The 18149-nt window shown below is 40.8% G+C and overlaps 4 protein-coding genes across 4 annotated transcripts; 3 read left to right on the top strand and 1 right to left on the bottom strand.

The window, feature by feature from the left end:
• Positions 1-375: 375 nt before the first annotated feature.
• On the bottom strand, positions 376-2778 carry si:dkey-51e6.1 (uncharacterized protein LOC558617 homolog). Its single transcript, XM_044043446.1, has 3 exons — positions 2545-2778; positions 1035-1159; positions 376-759 (listed from the first exon to the last, which is right to left on the bottom strand). The coding sequence occupies exons 1-3, from the start codon at positions 2684-2686 to the stop codon at positions 667-669; spliced, it is 360 nt and encodes a 119-aa protein (XP_043899381.1). The 5' UTR covers positions 2687-2778; the 3' UTR covers positions 376-666.
• Positions 2779-4608: 1830 nt separating this feature from the next.
• On the top strand, positions 4609-8092 carry LOC122780487 (E-selectin-like). The gene is made up of 12 exons (XM_044043466.1): positions 4609-4731; positions 4832-4910; positions 4991-5392; positions 5508-5612; positions 5706-5897; positions 6018-6209; positions 6330-6515; positions 6643-6828; positions 6955-7161; positions 7272-7451; positions 7565-7697; positions 7789-8092. The coding sequence occupies exons 1-12, from the start codon at positions 4729-4731 to the stop codon at positions 7850-7852; spliced, it is 1929 nt and encodes a 642-aa protein (XP_043899401.1). The 5' UTR covers positions 4609-4728; the 3' UTR covers positions 7853-8092.
• Positions 8093-9529: 1437 nt separating this feature from the next.
• Positions 9530-12163, top strand: LOC122780395 (P-selectin-like). Its single transcript, XM_044043301.1, has 7 exons — positions 9530-9738; positions 9849-10244; positions 10321-10425; positions 11180-11359; positions 11530-11619; positions 11719-11740; positions 11862-12163. Exons 1-7 carry the CDS (start codon positions 9711-9713, stop codon positions 11905-11907), a joined length of 867 nt encoding a protein of 288 aa, XP_043899236.1. The 5' UTR covers positions 9530-9710; the 3' UTR covers positions 11908-12163.
• Positions 12164-12254: 91 nt separating this feature from the next.
• Positions 12255-17357, top strand: LOC122780394 (selectin P). The gene is made up of 16 exons (XM_044043300.1): positions 12255-12355; positions 12447-12525; positions 12611-12988; positions 13081-13188; positions 13288-13473; positions 13564-13755; positions 14230-14415; positions 14514-14702; positions 14801-14986; positions 15081-15266; positions 15410-15595; positions 15739-15924; positions 16102-16290; positions 16362-16550; positions 16702-16821; positions 16944-17357. Exons 1-16 carry the CDS (start codon positions 12353-12355, stop codon positions 17003-17005), a joined length of 2625 nt encoding a protein of 874 aa, XP_043899235.1. The 5' UTR covers positions 12255-12352; the 3' UTR covers positions 17006-17357.
• The last annotated feature ends 792 nt before the right edge of the window (positions 17358-18149 follow it).

The following is an 18149-nucleotide window of genomic DNA, read 5'->3' as shown; positions in this document are numbered from 1 at the left end:
ATCTATTTCATCAGTTTTGTCTGCTGGCGTTTCTTCATCTATTGTAACGTTTCTTTGTTTTTGTGCCTTTTTTGTGAAGTAATTTGAAACATTTGCCAGGAAAAGTGTTTGCAGTTTATTACAATTAGTGCTCTATCTCTGTATAATCTGGTTCACTGCTAGTCTTGTCTTTTCTTTGTAGATTTTGTGGCGTTTATTTATTATTGTCTGCAAATCTCTGAGGAATTTCGATGCAAGCCCTTCTTATCTGGATTATTTGGATCTCTTTTCTTTTCCACAAGAAATGTAGCCTGAGGAGAACAGGATATGTGATTAATTTGAGCTGGACCACCACTTCCTGTATGGACTTTACACTTGGCACATACCACTCAAAAGTAAAAGTAAAAATGATGTCATTTATTCAGCGCTGTGCCAGATCCTTTACATTTCAGAATATATATAAAACTTGAGTTAATAATCACTTGGAGCACTATATGTGTCAGTATTTTTGCTTTGAAAGAATCCAAAACAAACAATTCAATGCAGAATGGTGTATTTCAATTCAATAATGGTTGCACAGAAGGGTCAAAACATTTCTGGTTGTTTTGTTTTCCTTAATAAAATTATTAAAATAATAAATTTGAAAATAATTTAAGGCATACATTTCAACTCTGATGCAGGTTTAGTCTATTTTTTGTCATCGGACCAGGTGATGTCATAGTTGCTGAAGACACTCTTCAACTTCTCCGCAGTTACAGAATGGTCTGCTTTACCAAAGGCCTGAAAATGAGTAAAATTTGAAAATGAGTCATAAATATTATCCCATCAAAAACAGTGCGGAGGATCATTAAATTCAGTTTTTAATGCTTTTACAATGACATTTCTTCCATGACATTTGGCACAAACATCTGTGATGATTAGAAAAATGATCTATTCATACAGCCGTCACACAGGCCCCCACACTTTTTTTTTTCAAATCGCGTTTAAAAAAACAGTTTCATTCTGAATGTGTCTTTATTGTCTTTTATGTGTAACTCATGTTCTTTATTACTCACAGTTGATTCTCCAAACACCCTTAGTTTTTTCCCTTGGCTGTTGTGCTCCATTTTCCCTCCTCCTAAGCATTTACACTCCATTCCCAAGGCCTCCATTGATGGAGCGACCTTCTCAAATATGTGATCTGAAAATAAATCAAAACATAAAGACTGGGTTTAGTTATAGCACAGCCAAACATTCATGTCTAGGACATATAGCCCTTTTGCATTGAAGATATCAAGGTTGGCATCTGGCAAATAGTCAATTCAGGTCTGATTCAATTGCTGAGTAATGCCAGCCCCACACTAGAGGATTTTCAAAACTGACAAAAAACATGGGAGACCACAGAAACAACGCACTTTGTAACTGATTTTCAATATTTTAATCCTGACAAAGTTAGGTGATCCAGTCAAGACGCAAGGCTTTTAATCAAACAATTTCAGGGAGGACATTCCAGGGATTTGGGATCTCACAGAAACCAGCGTGATTTAACGTGACTTCAGAATGTAAACAGACATGGAGGCGGACTGTCTGTGTCTTGCAGGACATATCAAACAATCATACTGTTGCCTTAAATCCACAAGTTTGTCCTCTTTCTCTACCATCAGCTGACGGAGATGTTCTTCACATGTTCAGTTGTAAATTTCAAACATGTTTAATACTTACTGAAATCAGAAGGAAGCCACGATTGTTGGAGTGGTCAGATCGGGCCAAAATCTGGCCAATTTATCCTCTAGTGTGGGGCAAGCTTAAAGGAATACTTCATCAATTTGCATGTGGATTTGTATTGCTAGAATAGCAGTAGTATTTTTAAAAAAATGTGCTTCCCTCCCTCAGTTTTCCACTGAGTTGTAAAAAATCTGTTTTTCCCTTTCCAATTTTGCCCTACGCTAACCTACAGTTTGAAACTACAACGCCAGTTCCGCACTTTTAAGACTCACCAATAAGGGGGACGAGACTTTACATTACATTACATGTCATTTAGCAAATGCTTTTAACCAAAGTGACTTAGAAGGGAATTGAGTGACAACCTGCCAGGGGTGGAGTTGAACTTGCAACCATGAAGTCTTTTGCACACAGGGTACCGGTGAGCTACCAGTGAGCTACCCCACCCCCTCAGAGTAAACAACAATGCATTTCGGTGAAAACTAGAAGCAGATGTGTGTGTTTACACAACATTATTTAATATTTCTACTACATAGATGACCCAGTTTTAATAGACATTCACCTTTCCAATGGTGAAATATGCCTTTAAGCCTATCAGTCACTTGTTGCATCACTTCTGTTCACAAAAAACAAACTGAGGCAGAAATAATGACATCAAATATCTTGCCAAAAGTTACACACTGCAGCTTTAAATCTGCTTGCTCAGAACACACATTACATGTTAGCAAGTTGCATCAAATCAAACACGATAATGGGTGACACCAGCACATGTCTATGCATAAACACACATGTCTTGCTTTGCACATTGGAGTGAAAGTGACGCACTTGAAGCTCCTCAGCCGCAAACTACAGGGACAAACTTACTGTGGTACTCTGCACTCTTAGTGCCGCGCACTATGTCTTTATGCGAATCGCCATCTTTCACTTTCACTCTGACCAGTATGTACTTGAAGGTTCCCTCTGGATCGATCTCCACCTCGGGGATTTGAGCCAGAGCGTCTGCCATTTCGACCGGGGAATCTCAGCCTCTTCTACCGACGACACAGACGGACAACATGGAGCTGCTGTCTTTATTTGAAGCAGCACGTGTGTCCTTAAAGACACAGGTCACTAGCAAAATAAGCAAAATAAGTGCGCACGCTGGCGACCCCACATGGCAGAAAGACGCAACTTAGAAACCTAGAAATAGTTGACGAAAAATTCAAATGTGTGTTCACAAAAGGCATAAAGTCGTGATTTTAATAAACATACATTTCTTTTGCAAGAAGTTTTGACAAAGTAGTTCACACTTATAGAGTATTGAGAATTTGAGTGGCCCCTCTGGAAACGGGTTTGGGGAAACTGTCATCAACCCAGTAAAGAAAGAAAAGAGTACAGTGATGTTGGCAAACTCACTTCAGTGCAACCTATTTGAATTACCCTCTGTACCACGTACAAAAAAAGGCTCAGTTACTATAAGCAGCCTTTCATGATACCATTCCATTGGTTTAAATCATCTTAAGGAAATTAGAAAACATTGGAATACTAATTAATTTAATTAAGAACATAATTGGCACAAAGGATTATTCAAATGTTTCACTTGGACGAATGAAACTAGCTATCATTCGTTCGTGATGAATCTGGAAGAAAGTTCTTAAGAAACTGAGGATGTTCCAGAAGAGAAGAGGAGGAGGAGAAGAAGCAAAGGCAAATGAAAGGAAAGAATGCAGTAATACTATTGTATTTCATTTTAATCCTGTGATCAATGTCCCATGTCTTTTTTGCAGGTACATTTCTTGCTTGAAATGTTTTGAAATATTAATTGTAAGTACAATCAAAATGAAGTGGGTGTTAAATACTCTGTATACATAAACTATGTCAAAGATGTCACGGTAGCTCTGAATAGCATTTGTTTAAGATGTTCCCGTCAGTGTTTCTCCCCGGAGTCCTGTTCTGATTGAGTTAAATGGAGAGTTTATAATTTGTTTTTTTGCGGAACTAGCAGTACTTAAGAGGCGTCAAGTAACAATGGCTACTGTCGTGCTGAGTTTAGAGAGGAAGGATGTGAATTGTCACTTCCAGAAAGTGTGGCAGCCAGCAGTCGCCTCTGCTCCTACACCATACATTTCCTGTCTCTGGATGCTCATAAAAATACCAGTATTGATGTTTGTTGTCTGTTTCTTAAATCCACTTTCTCTTCTTTTGATGTGCACATCCTTTGCCAGAAAAGCCTGATGGTTTCAAACTTCAAAGAACAGATTTGTATTTGTTTTTCACTCTGCTTTGTGTTAACAAGCCTTTCCCGGGAAACTTCTAACGCTAATTTGCAATGTTTTGCATTGTTACATTTTATTAAAGCCTGAAGAAAAGTTTCACCTGAAATGGTCTAAAACAATTGTCTTAATAACAAATATGAGTAGACACATTTCATGAAAGGTAAACATAATTTATATAATATTTATAGTGTTCCACAACAAGTTGTTGTTGGTTGAACAGGAGATCAAAAATAATTAGTGTTAAATATTGTAGTAATAATTATAATACTAACATATGATATTACATAAATACAACTGTCAAATAAAGATTATACAATTGTAAAAAATGAAAGAATGTAGTAAACCTCAAAGCAATGAGGATCATAGAATGAAATATATTTTATTTTTTATTTTTATGTAGTGTGCCATCTGAAAGTTTTTTAAATGCAGTACTCATGTCACTCATGACACTATTTTTAAAAGAAAAGACACATTTCGAAGGAATTCCGGTTAAGCGTGATAAGGTTTTTTTTTCTTTTGGCTCAATAGAAAGGAAGTTTAAACAGAGAGGGAAAGTTTCCAAGGTCCCAGTGGGACATACTAGAGGTAGTGGGAGTGGGGGTTTCCAATGAAAAGCTGGCAGTGACAAGCATTTCCCAGAAACCTGGAGTAAAGTGTATAAAAGCTGACATCTCAGTACCTCAAACTCAGAACCGTCTCATCCTTAGACTCTCCCGCATCCTTGCTCTCAAATTAAATAAATATAGTTAGAGTCTTATAAAGTCTTCTTAGGTTATAACCTATACCACTTAAAATGGTGAGTTCACAGCAATTAGTTTACATTGCTGAACATGCTTGTGATCAACATTGCATTTATCTTAATTTGTCCTTTTCACTTACTTTTTACATTTTTGCAGGAGATGTGCTTTGGATTACTTCAGACCCGTGGATCTAAGATGTTTTCCTCATGGATCTGCTTGACCCTTCTTTATTCAAGTATGTAAATTGAACACAAAGATTACCTGAAGTTTCCCACTTCTGTCTTTCTAGTAATAATGGATGAAATTTCTCCTCAGTGCTGTTAACGTGGACCAGTGTCGACAGTTGGTCTTACTACTACTCCAACACCACCATGAACTGGCAAGAAGCTCGAACGTGGTGCCAGGAGCACTACACAGACATGGTGGCCATCCAGAACCAGGAAGAAATCAAGCATCTCAATGACTGGCTGCCCTACAAAAAGACATACTACTGGATTGGGATCCGCAAGATCGATAGTGTCTGGACCTGGGTAGGCACCAAGAAAGCTCTGACGGCAGAAGCGACCAACTGGGCAAATGGTGAACCAAACAATGGCAAGACTCGATATAGCAAGGAGGATGAGGATTGTGTGGAAATGTACATTAAAAGGAATGCAGAGCAAGGCAAGTGGAATGACCAGAGGTGCGGAAACATGAAAACGGCTCTGTGCTACACAGGTGAGTAAATTTTGGGAATTAAGATGTAACCGTTCTTGTTCAATTTAGATGTTTTTGCCGGTGGTGTTGCAGAAAAGAAAAGCTCACAAAATGATACATTCTTCCTTCTCTATAGCTGCCTGTAAGAATGACTCGTGTCGCTATGGAGACTGTGTTGAAACCGTCAACAGCCACAAGTGCGCTTGTTTTGAAGGCTTTCATGGAGAGACGTGTGAGCAAGGTAAAAAAAAATACAATCATGTTGCACTTTTCAAAGTTCACTCCGTGTCACTTACCTGGAAACTAATTGGGTCTTTGTTTCCTCTGCTGCCAGTTGTTACATGCAAAAAAGAGGAAGTGACTGTTCCATATAAAGGAAATGTAAGTTGCACGCACAAGTATGGAAACTTCTCCTACAACTCCTCGTGCGAGTATTCCTGCGAGACAGGATACCAGCTAACGATGCCAAGACCCTTGAGATGCACTGCGACACAGAAGTGGTCAGAGGAGCCTCCTGCATGTAAACGTGAGTTACTGGGTTTTGCAAAACTTTAAGAATTAAATGAATAATAGTGTTGAGTTCACACCAAGAGGAACAGACGTGCTGTTTCACAGTAACTGAACATGCTGTACTGTGTTTTCACAGTGGTTCAGTGTCCGGTGCTGTCTTCTCCAGCAAGAGGGTCCATGACATGCACAAATCCCCTGGGCCCGTCCAGCTACCTGTCCACCTGTGTGTTCACCTGTGATGAGGGCTTTGCACAAACTGGTTCTCCATCTAACACTCTGCAGTGTGGAGCGTCAGGTCGTTGGAACGCTTCACAGCCATCTTGTGTTGGTAAGCTCATAAATTGTATTTGATATTAACTTTGCGGGTGTCTCCATTATCCTGCAGCATTTTATTATTGCAGAGGAAAAGGCTGTTGCTGACTTCTTCTACTGCGCCTCTGTTTTGCAGCTATCCCAGTGCCTGCTCCACAGGAGCTAGAGAACGGCTTTGTCAGCTGTGGAAATGTAGACGAAACGTTCATCCCCAGAAGATCCTGCTACTTCAGCTGTGCCTCTGGCTACCGCCTGGTGGGGCCGGACACGTTGACATACACAGCAGCAGCTGAGCTGAGTGAAAATACACCTCGGTGTGAAGGTGAGGATGCACTTTCACTGTAATCCCACACCTCATATGCATATGATGTATGATATAATTTCAAGTGCTGTGCCTTTGTGACCAACACACTCAATATAATATGATTTAATATTTTCCCCTGTATTAGCGATCACTTGTCGGAAACCAGAGGGAGACACTCAGCTGATCCCGAAGTGCAGCAAATCCCTCGCGGAGCTGCGACCAGGCTCCACCTGCAGCTTCAGCTGTGGTGCAGGCTTTAAACTGAAGGGAGTGGACACGATTCAGTGTTCTGATGATGGGGAGTGGAGCAAACCTATACCAAGCTGCCAAGGTATGGAAGCATATTTTCACATAAACCTGCACATCTGATGCTACTTTAATATCTTTCTCACAGGTGCTTTTGTGATCTGATTTTGTGCTGTGTCATGACATCTGTTCTTTAAAATTTTTCTTTTAGCAATAACATGTCCTGCTCCTGAGATTCCAACAAATGGCCAGATCAGCTGCAGCCTTTCACTTCCCTCACCTTCTCTCACCGAGGCCTCTCATCCACTTGGCGTGATCTGCACTTTTAGCTGTGATGAGGGCCACGAGCTCCAAGGAGCACACAGCATGGAGTGTGGACATCCAGGCCAGTGGACCTCTGCACCACCAACCTGCACAGGTATAGATCTATGTGTTTCTGTGTTATATGAACTGCCTGCTCAGATGTTTTATGGTCTCCATTATCAAAATGTGATGGTTAAGAGCTAACATCTGGCTGTTTTCCTACAGTTGTAAGCTGCCCACTGCTCAAGGCTCCTGAAAATGGTTTAATTAACTGCTCAAACAATGAGACAGTGTACAACTGTCAGTGCTCCTTCACATGCAATCAAGATTACACACTGAATGGACATGAGCTGTTAACGTGCAATCATCATGGCAACTGGACTGGAGAGAGACCAACCTGCCAAGGTAAAAAAAAAACTGAATAAATGTTTCATGAAACTTGCCAATCACATCACACACAAAACACAATCTTGCATTTAAACCATCAATTAATTAAAAATTTCATAATGTTTCCACAGCCTCGCCATCTGAAGTTTCTGCTCTTGCCTCTGGTGCGGCAGTAGGGGGCGCCCTATTAAGTGCTGGCTCTCTGGCTATATGGTTCCTCAAACGGGCCCTGAAGCAGAAAAAAGACACGTTTGAGTTGAGCAGGTAAGATGAGCATTCATGTGTCTCCTGTCAGACTAAAAAATAACAATGAAATGAATGGAAGTGCAGCACTCATCCAACTTTGTCTTTACAGCTCCTCCGACATAGAAGCCCCTCCTACAGAGGTCTACAGAAACAGCACTGACAGCCTCATATAGAACATGATGACACTATGAGGACAAATGCATTTTTAACATATCTGCATAATGATTGTATACTGCTTGTTATTCTTTTAACGGAAAAACCCAGTATGTCATGTATGGTGGTTTATGCTTTGCAGAATTTATGTTTCCTCTCTAATGTTGTTAAGACATGTACTGAATTTCCTCCCAGTGGGAGTTTTAAATTGAACATATTGTTCTACAGCTTCATAAACATAATGGATGGTGGTTACATTATGAGTGGAGTTGTGTAATCTGTGAATAATCTGCTATTGATGCCAGTATTTATGTACTATTTATTTCATTACATTACATGTCATTTAACAGACGCTTTTATCCAAAGCGACTTACAATGGAATTGAGTACAATCAGACAGGGGTGGAGTCGAATTTGCGACCATTGCGACCGTGATGTCTTTCGCACACAGGGTACCGGTCTGAATCACTGAGCCACTCCGCCCCCGGTTAACGCATTTGAAATGTTTGTTATTATATATGTATGCTTAAAACATAAAATGTCAAAACCATCATTTGCTTTTGGTATTTTTTTTTAATGTATTTGTATTCCAGTGTCGTAGCCTATATGATTAAAGACATTTATATATTCAAATATAGCATTGTGTCATGTGGTGCACCGGCATGACTAGTCAGGTCTACACACAAAAACACATTATTTCAACATTTGAAGCAATAACATATCTGCTGACATCATGTATTTTTTCAAGGCTCCAGGAAGATGGAGGCCAAATACAACATACAGACCGCTTATCTGTCCCCATTTCCCCAGTACAAGGGTCAGGAAAAAGGGCAAGGGAAAAAGGGCTATATTGCCTGAGTAATCTGATTTATAGATCATCACCATTGTTTTTACCTCAAAGAATGCAGAGTTTACTGTGTCAGCACTTTAGCTAGAGCACAAATAGATTACATGTCAGGAGCAAAGCATGCCCTGTGATGGACTGGGGATCTGTCCAGGGTGACCACACCTTTCGCCCTATGTCAGCTTGGATTTAGAGACCCCGCGACCTTCCTGTGGAAGATAAAGTGGTAGAATATGAGTGAGTGAGTGAAGAGCAGAGCAGCACGAGATACGTGGAGTTACCGTATTTAATTTTTATTTGGAGTAGTAATAATCATGATCATCATCATCATCCTTATCCTTATTATCTTTATTCACAGAGCCCTTCTCAAACTAAAGATTCAAAATGCTGCACAAATAAAAGCACAGGTTTAAAATGTAAAATAAAATAAAAAAATAGAAACACACAATATATATTTATATAAACGAATAATCAAATATTAAAATATGAGCATGACCGACCCTAACAAAAATAAAGGTAAAATCTAGAAATGCAGGACGATAAAAGTACATTTTAATCCTTGTTTCATTCCCTTCATGGATTATTTCCCAGAAAAACTGCCACTGACTTTCCCAAAAGGTCTGTTCAAGTATAATGCGTCATAAGTCAGTCAGTCAGTCATTCATCACATACATTCAAGCTGGAAAATAAACATCCAGGTATTCTACAATATTACATTACATGTCATGTCATTTAGCAGACGCTTTCATCCAAAGCACCTTACAATGGGTATGAGTACAATCAGCCAGGGGTGGAGTCAAACTGGTGACCATTGCGACCATGATGTTTTTCGCACACAGGGTACTGGTCTTAATTACTGAGCCACTCCACCCACCAATAACGTTGGGCTGAATAGCCTGCGAACAATATAAAAATCACTGACACGGAGACTAACTTTCACTCACTCACACTCACACTGCTGTGGCATGTTGATATAAGTTTGATGGGATTGGATTTCTTGTCACTGGCAACTGGTTAAAGTAGATCACACTGAAAATGAAGTGGACACTAATCCTCCTCGTTGGTGAGTAGATTTTAATACTAAAGAAAAACATGTAGTTGCTGAGTTGTGCAAATGTGCATGAACTCTTTCACACTGGATGATGTTGTCCTGTTATATTATTACCCTACTAGGTATCTCCTTGGCTAACACTATTTTGAGTTGGACGTATCATTACTCAAACAACACCATGAACTGGACCCAGGCCCGACAGTATTGCCAGACCAATTTCACAGACATGGTTGTCATCCAAAGCCAGAGAGAGAATGACTATATTGTCTCCCTGCTGCCAAACAAAACTAAGGCCCCATATTATTGGATCGGAATCACCAAAAAACACATAAATGAAATTTGGACCTGGCTTGGGAATAACAGCACATGGATTGGTAATGCATCATGGGCAAAAAATGAGCCCAACAACAACTACAGCACAGAGTTCTGTGTGGAGATCTACATCAACACAGGAATGAACAGAGGGAAGTGGAATGACGAGAAATGCTCAAATCCCAAACACCCAGTTTGTTTCAAAGGTGTGTAAATAATTATTATTTTTTTTTTTTGTTACTGTTTCAAAAGAGATTTTAGTATTTGACTTTTTCTGGACAGCCCAGTGTAACGCAACGTCATGTGTCAGAGGATCATGTCAGGAGACCATAGAAAACACAACCTGCCACTGTGAAATCGGCTTTAAGGGAGACAGGTGCCAAACAGGTGAGGAGAGAGTTTTTTGAAAACAAATTCCTTGTTATTTTAATGTGAGGATTTCCCCACATCCTTAAAATACTCACATACCCATATGTACAATGTCACAGCTTGTATTTGTAATTATTTGTCCTTCACATTCTAACTGGGAAGGGATTTCCTATAGCAACAAGAATCAAGCGGCAAAATCCACGGCAGTAATGTTGTGTTTTTTATCATAAAAAAATCAATTGTCTAAGTTTAAACATTGTATTTGCATTGCATGCAGTTGCATTAAGTGGCTTTAATGCATATTTGTACATATGCATGAGATGGGATCACATGATGAGCATATTTGCATGAAAGTGCATTATTTTTATTGAGTACATACATATGCGACTGTTGCTATACATTTCACACAGCACGCTCTTTTATGGCATATTCACCACTTCATAATCGCGTACCGCTGAAAATTGATAGCTGAATGCAACATTTGCTCATATGTGCAAACTGTCATTAGCAGCTGCTCTACGTGTTTGCTATCAAGCTTGTCATATGAGCACTGACCTGCAAGCACTGAAGCACACAGCTCTTCTTCAGAGCTGAAACTGAATTTTAACATCCCCTCATCTGTTTCCTCTGTTTCCTTAGGTTAGGCAGAGGATTGTGCACAAAACTGATCAAAGTGCTCACATCAGCTTGTTTGTAGTCAAGGCTATTGTAGGCTCTTATATAACTTATATAAAAAGGTCCCTATTAACCTTTAACCTGTTTCTACTCACAGCCGTGGAATGCCCCCAGCTGCCCCAGACTGATAACGGAGATTTTAGCTGTCCTGGAGGAAACCAGACATTTAACTCAACCTGTCAGTTAAAATGTCACTTTGGGTTCCTGCCGACTGTCCCGCTAGCCATCACCTGCGGGGCCAATGGTCTCTGGACTGGCCCAAGACCAATTTGTAAAAGTAAGTTTTGCATATCTTGAAGTGAGTATTAATTGTCAAAATCCAGTCTGGTAGGCTATTCATAGCACTCGTAGTAAAGCAGCAGCAGCAGCACCATCAGTACTAGTGGTAATGGGAGTAGTAAAAAAGGAAAGTGCTCAGTACTGAATACTAAAAAACATTCTCCTCAGGTTATAAACAGGCCCTTTTGGCTATGGCTGGATGTGCAGCATTGCTTGTCCTCTGCTGCGTCTGTTTCTGCTGGATGAAACACAGAAAAAGTCAGTGTTTCTCAATGACGCTTGATTGAAATAAGAGACGCAACGCAGCCTCATTGCAACACCTCAACAGTGAACTGTTTGTCCATTCGTTTCCCACAGGAAAGAAGCTTGCCCAAGTGAGGTTAGTGTTGAAACGGCGCACAAAGCAGCTACACCCACTGAGGCACCAAGTGTGAGCTTCACAATTTAAAGAATTGATGTGTATGAAAATGTTGACGGTGTCAACTGCTTGTCCCTTATAGGAACCCCGGAGAAACAACAAGTCCTTCCAGTGAAGTGCATGGATAAAGGACAAGTGCAACCTTATTTGTCTTTTAAAATAAAGACTCATATTCATTTTTATAAATAACACATGCTATATGCCAAAACACATTGGATAAGTTGGTTAATTTTCTCTAAAACGCTGTATGTTAGATTAGAATTCACTAGATTTTCGTGTGATAGTGCAGCAGATTATATATACCTAAAGTGCTTTTATTGTAATAACATCAAAAGTTGCATTTGTTAAATTTAAATCGAATTCAATAAAGTGCATTTGAGTGTGTGCATGTGTGTGTGTGTGTGTGTGCTTCCGTTGTGTTGTGGGTGGTACAGTACTGCCCTTCCTGAAAGGATGTAATGGTAAAAGTGATATTACTTAATCGGTGACATCCTCCCCAGAGGACAATTAATATATTGTCCATTGATCATGGAGTAGATGCACGGACAAGGATACATAACCGGGGCAGATTAAATGGTAAAACCTGAACATTTTTCATGCATTCATATATGTGTATTCACATTCATAAGCAGTTATTGAGTGAAGAATATTTATCTTTTTATGTCAGATGTCTCAAAAACAAGTTCACACTGGACGGAGGCTGCATCATAAGGTGCTAATAGCAGCATTTTTTGTTTTTACCCAAGGTAAGTTTACACAGTCCTACAGATACAAAGGTGTAGGCTTCACCAGTTCACTTTAATCTCATCATCCATATACCTACAATCTCAGATATGAGCGGCGCTCGGGCATGGACCTACAACTACAGCACTACTCCAAACCGGAGGTGGATTCAGGCCAGTCAGTGGTGTCGGCAGCACTTCATGGACATGGTCACCATCCAGAGCCGGGAGGAGACTGACTTCATCAACAATCTGCTGCCTTTTAATTCAAAATATTACTGGATAGGCATTCATAAAGTGGATGGAGTGTGGACCAGGGAGGGAAGCAATGAGAAAGTGCCAGCAGATGATCAGAACTGGGCTCCAGAGGAGCCTGATAACATAGCAGGACAGGACTGTGTGGAGATGTATATCAAGAGGGCGAGTGACACAGCAATGTGGAACAATGAAAAATGTCACAGTAAGAAAGGAACAGTCTGCTACTCGGGTAAATCACACTTCATCTTGTTTGACTGGCACATGAAACTGATTGTTGCAGACTTAATATAGCACACACGATATGTTTCTGTGTGTATGTAGCCTCTTGTAAACAGGATTCCTGCAGTGTCCATGCAGACTGTGTGGAGACCGTAGGGAACTATACCTGCAGGTGCCATCCTGGTTTCCTTGGACCACGCTGCGAAGAGGGTGAGGGGTAAAGAAATGATAATATTGAAACATGACTTCTTTATATGGTGAGCTGAACAATATCAGGTTTTTTTTGTTTGTTTTTGATGTTCTCTTCAGCCATCTCATGCAAACCACTGCTGGATCCAGAACATGGTTTTCACAACTGCTTCCACTCCTATGGTTCTCATCATTTCAACTCTTCCTGCCATTTCCGCTGTGAACTTGGGTTTCACTTAGTGGGAGCGTCCAAAATGTTGTGCCAAACCACTGGACTCTGGGACCACCGTGCGCCTCTGTGTCAACGTATGCCCACTGATTATCACTAATGTCAAAAGAAGTGACAGTCTCAGACGCTGAAGTTGCAATTAAAACAGTTCTCCCTGCCTGTTGTAGCTGAACAGTGTCCAGTTCTGAACCACACCGACAGCATTGGAGGAAGTGTGAACTGCAGCCACCCCGTCGCACCTTACAGCTACAACTCCACCTGTGAGATCAGGTGTGATGAGGGCTATGAGCTCAGTGGACAGGGCTGGACACGCTGTGACCACACTGGCCAGTGGACAGCCAGTGCCCCAGCATGTACAAGTAAAGACTTTTTTTTCATTTCAATAAGAACAAAATGACCAAAACATTTTAATTTAACGTTCATAACAGCTCTTTGATGTGAGGCCTTATCTGACGATGTTTTACTGCAAGTTACTTTTTTGTATTACTTGCCCTCTTGTTAATAGATTCACTGCCACATTTTACTACTAGTTATCTTGCCTCAGTGTGTAGTCACATCCTGTGCAGACTGAAGCAGATCAGAGGCCGGTCATAGCTGTCATCGCTTCACTTCACACTCCTTTATGTCTGCGCCCCGGCAAACAATATTGAAATGTACTGTGGGCAAGCACTTGCTGTTTTTTCCTTGACTTATTTTTCACATGATTATTCACGCCACCACCTCATGCTCATGCTATGTGTATAAAACAAAGCGTCATCATCATCATACACAGCTCAGGATGTTGATTTTCATTGTGTGGGCCTTTGTTTAATTATCTGAATCCCCCCCCTCAGTAAAGAAGTGCAACCCCATTTTCTTTCCTGTGAACGGCAACGTGACATGTGTGCACACTCTGGAGCCTTACTCATTTGGCACACAGTGTAACTTCACCTGCCAGGAGGGCTACTACATGTCTGGAGACAACACACTCACCTGTCTGGCTTCAGGGGAATGGAGCAAACCTACACCCACATGTACAGGTGTGTGACAGAATTTCCGTGTCATTTCTACAGTATGTTTGTAGAGCCCTTATTTCTTTGCTGCGTACTGATGGGTCATAATGTTTCTTCCTGTTCAGTGGTAAAGTGTGGCAGTCTAGTGGCTCCACCTAATGCTGCCTCAGTGCAATGCCAAGGCCCTTTAGGAGAGTACAGCTATGGCTCAACATGCATTGTACAATGTGAAGAGGGATTTGATCTGATTGGCACAAATGTGACACAATGTTTTTCACACGGAAACTGGAGTCACACACTTCCGCTCTGCCAGGGTATGACGAGTAACATACTAAGTATGAAGAGGAACCTGTTCCCCTCAGTTCATGTACTGTGTGTAACTGACATGTTCCCTTGTCTGTCACCTTTCAAGCCAAGAGGTGTGAACCCAGGAGTCCTCCTTCTCACGGCTCCATTTCCTGTTCTGACCCCAATGGTTCCTTCAGTTTCGGTTCTCAGTGCACGTCAAGATGTGATGAAGGTTTTGTCCTGAATGGGACAGCGAGCACTAAGTGCACCTCCCTGGGAACATGGAGCGCAGGCTACCCACAATGCTTGGGTAAAGAAAAAGCTAAAAGCTGCATTGTGGCTGAGATTACTTTATGGTTCATATTGCAATACCACATAAAACCTTCCTGTCTATTTTCTCCCAGCTAAAAGTTGCCTCTCTCTGAACTCTCCTGTATATGGCTCCTTGAAATGCTCGGATCCACATGGAGAGTTCAGTTTTGGTTCTCGGTGCACATCGACCTGTGGTGATGGTTTTCTCCTGAATGGCAATGCTTCCACAGAGTGCACCTCTCTGGGCACGTGGAGCTCAGACATCCCACTTTGCATGGGTAAAAAAATATTAAGCCCTCTTTTACTTTTTTTACTGCTAAATCAAGAGAATATCTCCTGAATTAATAGTTAAGATCAAATGACTGCACATATTTACAGCTAAGATCAACTCTCTCTGTCTCTCTATCTCTTTTACCTCCAGCTAAGAGATGTCCCAGTCTCAGTCCTCCCCCTCATGGCTCCTGTCTCTGCTCTGGTCCACATGGAGAGTTCAGTTTTGGTTCTCAGTGCACCTCAAACTGTGAGGAGGGATTTGTCCTGAATGGGACGGCTGTTACTGAATGCACTTATCTAGGCACATGGAACAGAGACTTCCCACGCTGCCTGGGTAAAACATAGCTTTGAAATCTAAGAAATCTAAATCAACATACAGTAAAACCATGTCACATTGTGTTTCAGATGGTATTCTACTACCACTTTACCACACAGAGCATGTAAATATCTAAGTTGCTCTTCCTCTGTCTGTTCCAGCTAAGAAATGTCCTGCTCTCGTTTCTCCCTCTCATGGCTCCCTTCTCTGTGTGAATCCTCATGGAGAGTTCAGTTTTGGTTCTCAGTGCACATCAACCTGTGTGGACGGATTTCTCCTGAGTGGGTCGGCAAACACTGAGTGCACCTCTCGGGGCTCATGGAGCAGAGAAACAGCCAACTGTCAGGGTAATAAATCAGAAAAATTTAAAAAGGCAGAAATTAAACCACAGCAGGAGGAGGGATAAGAAAAGGCAAAACAATAACTGCTAATAAGTTGTATATGTGAATTCTATGTTTGGATTTACACTTTGCTTAAGGTAATGGTGTTTATTTCTTCTGAGTTATGTTCATTGTTATTTACAGCAGGCCCATGCCCCCTACTGGCCAAAGCTCCACAGCATGGGAGGATGAACTGCAGCCATCCATATTCTCCTTTCAGCTATGAGTCCCACTGTGACTTTGAATGTAATGAGGGTTTCTGGCTGAAAGGAACACCAACTATAACATGTAATAACTCGGGCCACTGGAGTCATGCGCCACCAACCTGCCAGCGTAAGTGTCCTTTGGTTTGGTTTTGCTATTCTGATTTTTCTACCAGCTGTTACAGTTTATTTCCCCCACAGCGGTGCAGTGTGAGGCCATCCATGGTCTCTCTTTATCTCTGTCTGTGAACTGCACTCATCCTCTGGGGAATTTCAGCTTTGGCTCCCAGTGTATTTTTACCTGTGATGATGGATTTTCTATGAATGGCAGCGAGGTGCTGCTTTGCTCTTCTGCTGGGTTTTGGAATGACTCTTTGCCCGACTGCACAGGTACAGTATATCAATTTTACATTAAAGAAACGATCATTTTGCAATTGAAAACAGTATTTTTTTGTGAGAAATTATGGTTCTGCCTTTATTATTATTCACTGATTGGAAGATACATAAAAACTGTCATCAGAGTTTTGATGTGCTCCTGTAGAAAATATGCTGCTTGCATCCCCCATGGTGATGTCCAGTGAATTCATGGCAGCTTATACTGTAATACCACTTATCCTGATTGGTCTGGCAGTGTTCCTTCTTATGCGATTCAAGAAACAAGGTGAGACCTTCTGGAATAATTTTTAGCAATTATTCTGAACATAACTCAGAAGAATAATTCTGTACATTTAACACATGCACACTGCACATTGTAACCCTCGTCTTATCTCCTGATCTTTGCAGGAACAGCAATCATGCCCGAGGCACTATTGGAAGAACGAGAAAATCCAGCCTTTGAGTTCTGATTATTTCTTGATACATGCAGCAAATTGTTTCAAACACTGTCTTTTAATGCATGCTCATGACTGCTGGATTAGAGCTTTTGTGAACATTAAATACATTTTCCACTCAGACAGGCTTTGCACATTTAAATGATCATGCAGTTAGGGTGACATTTTGTTTTTTTTTAAAAGCTCAAATCTTACATGTCAAACATAAAGCAAACTGGCTATGCATTTTGCTTGTACATCACTTATAAACAATAAGTTAATGAGTTAATAAATTAGAACCATCATTTGTTTGCTTTCGTTTGTTTGATTTATTTTGATGAAATTGTCAGATATGTGTGGTATGGAAATTAAAAAGCTTTGGTGATGATCCGGTTGTGGATGAGGTTTCAGGATTTGTTTTTACAGCATTGGTGGATGTTTGTGCTCTCTGAGTCCTTTCTTATTGTTTTGTTTGTTCATTCATTCATTCATTCATTTACTGTATATCATTAGCTTGCTTGGCCACTTCTGCTAAATGGGCATTTAATCTGTTCTGGCATGTATACCTTAAACACTATCCAATGATGTGTGACATACGGGCAGACCCCATCTCTTTTGGTGGCCTCTTTAGCGCGTCTGGTAACCCACATTTGAACTCCTCCATACGACCTAATCCACTGTGGGCTCAGTTAGGGAAGTGGAGATCACTAATCTGCCAGAAAGTGTCAATTTAGCACATTTACTGGCCAGAACACTGCTGTCACCGAGTGGTGAGGATGTGATCTATTATCAGCCTCAGCTCAACGTGTCACATTGGGAACCGATCCAACATTCAGGGGCAATTTACTGCCCCCCACTCTAAGTATTCAGTATTAAATCAGACTCACACGGTATTCTATATTCATATATTTTGTACTACTTATTAAGGTGTAAATGTATTGTCTATTTTAAATATGAAGATGCACAGTGGCTGGTTTTATTGCGTAGCATTTTTCTGTGCCAATAATACCCAAGACACATTATGTGCTGCAAATGTCCAGTTAAGTATCTTCAGCAAAGCGTGTACATCTGCCTTGGCACTGCAACAGCATGAAGCCAATTATAGCGGTTAAAAAGACAGAGGGTTTGTGGCCTGTGTTTGGCATGAAGGGTGCAATAAATTACCGAACTGTTGACAGGA

This window comes from Solea senegalensis, linkage group LG14 (genome assembly GCF_019176455.1).
Source record: "Solea senegalensis isolate Sse05_10M linkage group LG14, IFAPA_SoseM_1, whole genome shotgun sequence".
NCBI classification, from domain to species: domain Eukaryota; kingdom Metazoa; phylum Chordata; class Actinopteri; order Pleuronectiformes; family Soleidae; genus Solea; species Solea senegalensis.
Note: the sequence above shows the minus strand (reverse complement) of the source record. Positions and strands in the feature narration are given on the sequence as shown.

Excerpts from the sequence above, each read along its gene's own strand:
- si:dkey-51e6.1 (XM_044043446.1), bottom strand. The coding sequence starts at position 2,686 with ATGGCAGACGCTCTGGCTCAAATCCCCGAGGTGGAGATCGATCCAGAG. Across the intron at positions 1,160-2,544 it reads TAAGAGTGCAGAGTACCACA|ATCACATATTTGAGAAGGTC; the intron begins GTAAGTTTGTCC and ends ATTTATTTTCAG. Across the intron at positions 760-1,034 it reads GGGTGTTTGGAGAATCAACT|GCCTTTGGTAAAGCAGACCA; the intron begins GTGAGTAATAAA and ends ACTCATTTTCAG.
- LOC122780487 (XM_044043466.1), top strand. Across the intron at positions 6,210-6,329 it reads TTCACAGCCATCTTGTGTTG|CTATCCCAGTGCCTGCTCCA; the intron begins GTAAGCTCATAA and ends TCTGTTTTGCAG. Across the intron at positions 7,698-7,788 it reads GACACGTTTGAGTTGAGCAG|CTCCTCCGACATAGAAGCCC; the intron begins GTAAGATGAGCA and ends TTGTCTTTACAG.
- LOC122780395 (XM_044043301.1), top strand. The coding sequence starts at position 9,711 with ATGAAGTGGACACTAATCCTCCTCGTTG. Across the intron at positions 9,739-9,848 it reads GACACTAATCCTCCTCGTTG|GTATCTCCTTGGCTAACACT; the intron begins GTGAGTAGATTT and ends TTACCCTACTAG. Across the intron at positions 11,360-11,529 it reads CCCAAGACCAATTTGTAAAA|GTTATAAACAGGCCCTTTTG; the intron begins GTAAGTTTTGCA and ends CATTCTCCTCAG.
- LOC122780394 (XM_044043300.1), top strand. Across the intron at positions 12,526-12,610 it reads ATTTTTTGTTTTTACCCAAG|ATATGAGCGGCGCTCGGGCA; the intron begins GTAAGTTTACAC and ends CTACAATCTCAG. Across the intron at positions 14,987-15,080 it reads AGGCTACCCACAATGCTTGG|CTAAAAGTTGCCTCTCTCTG; the intron begins GTAAAGAAAAAG and ends ATTTTCTCCCAG.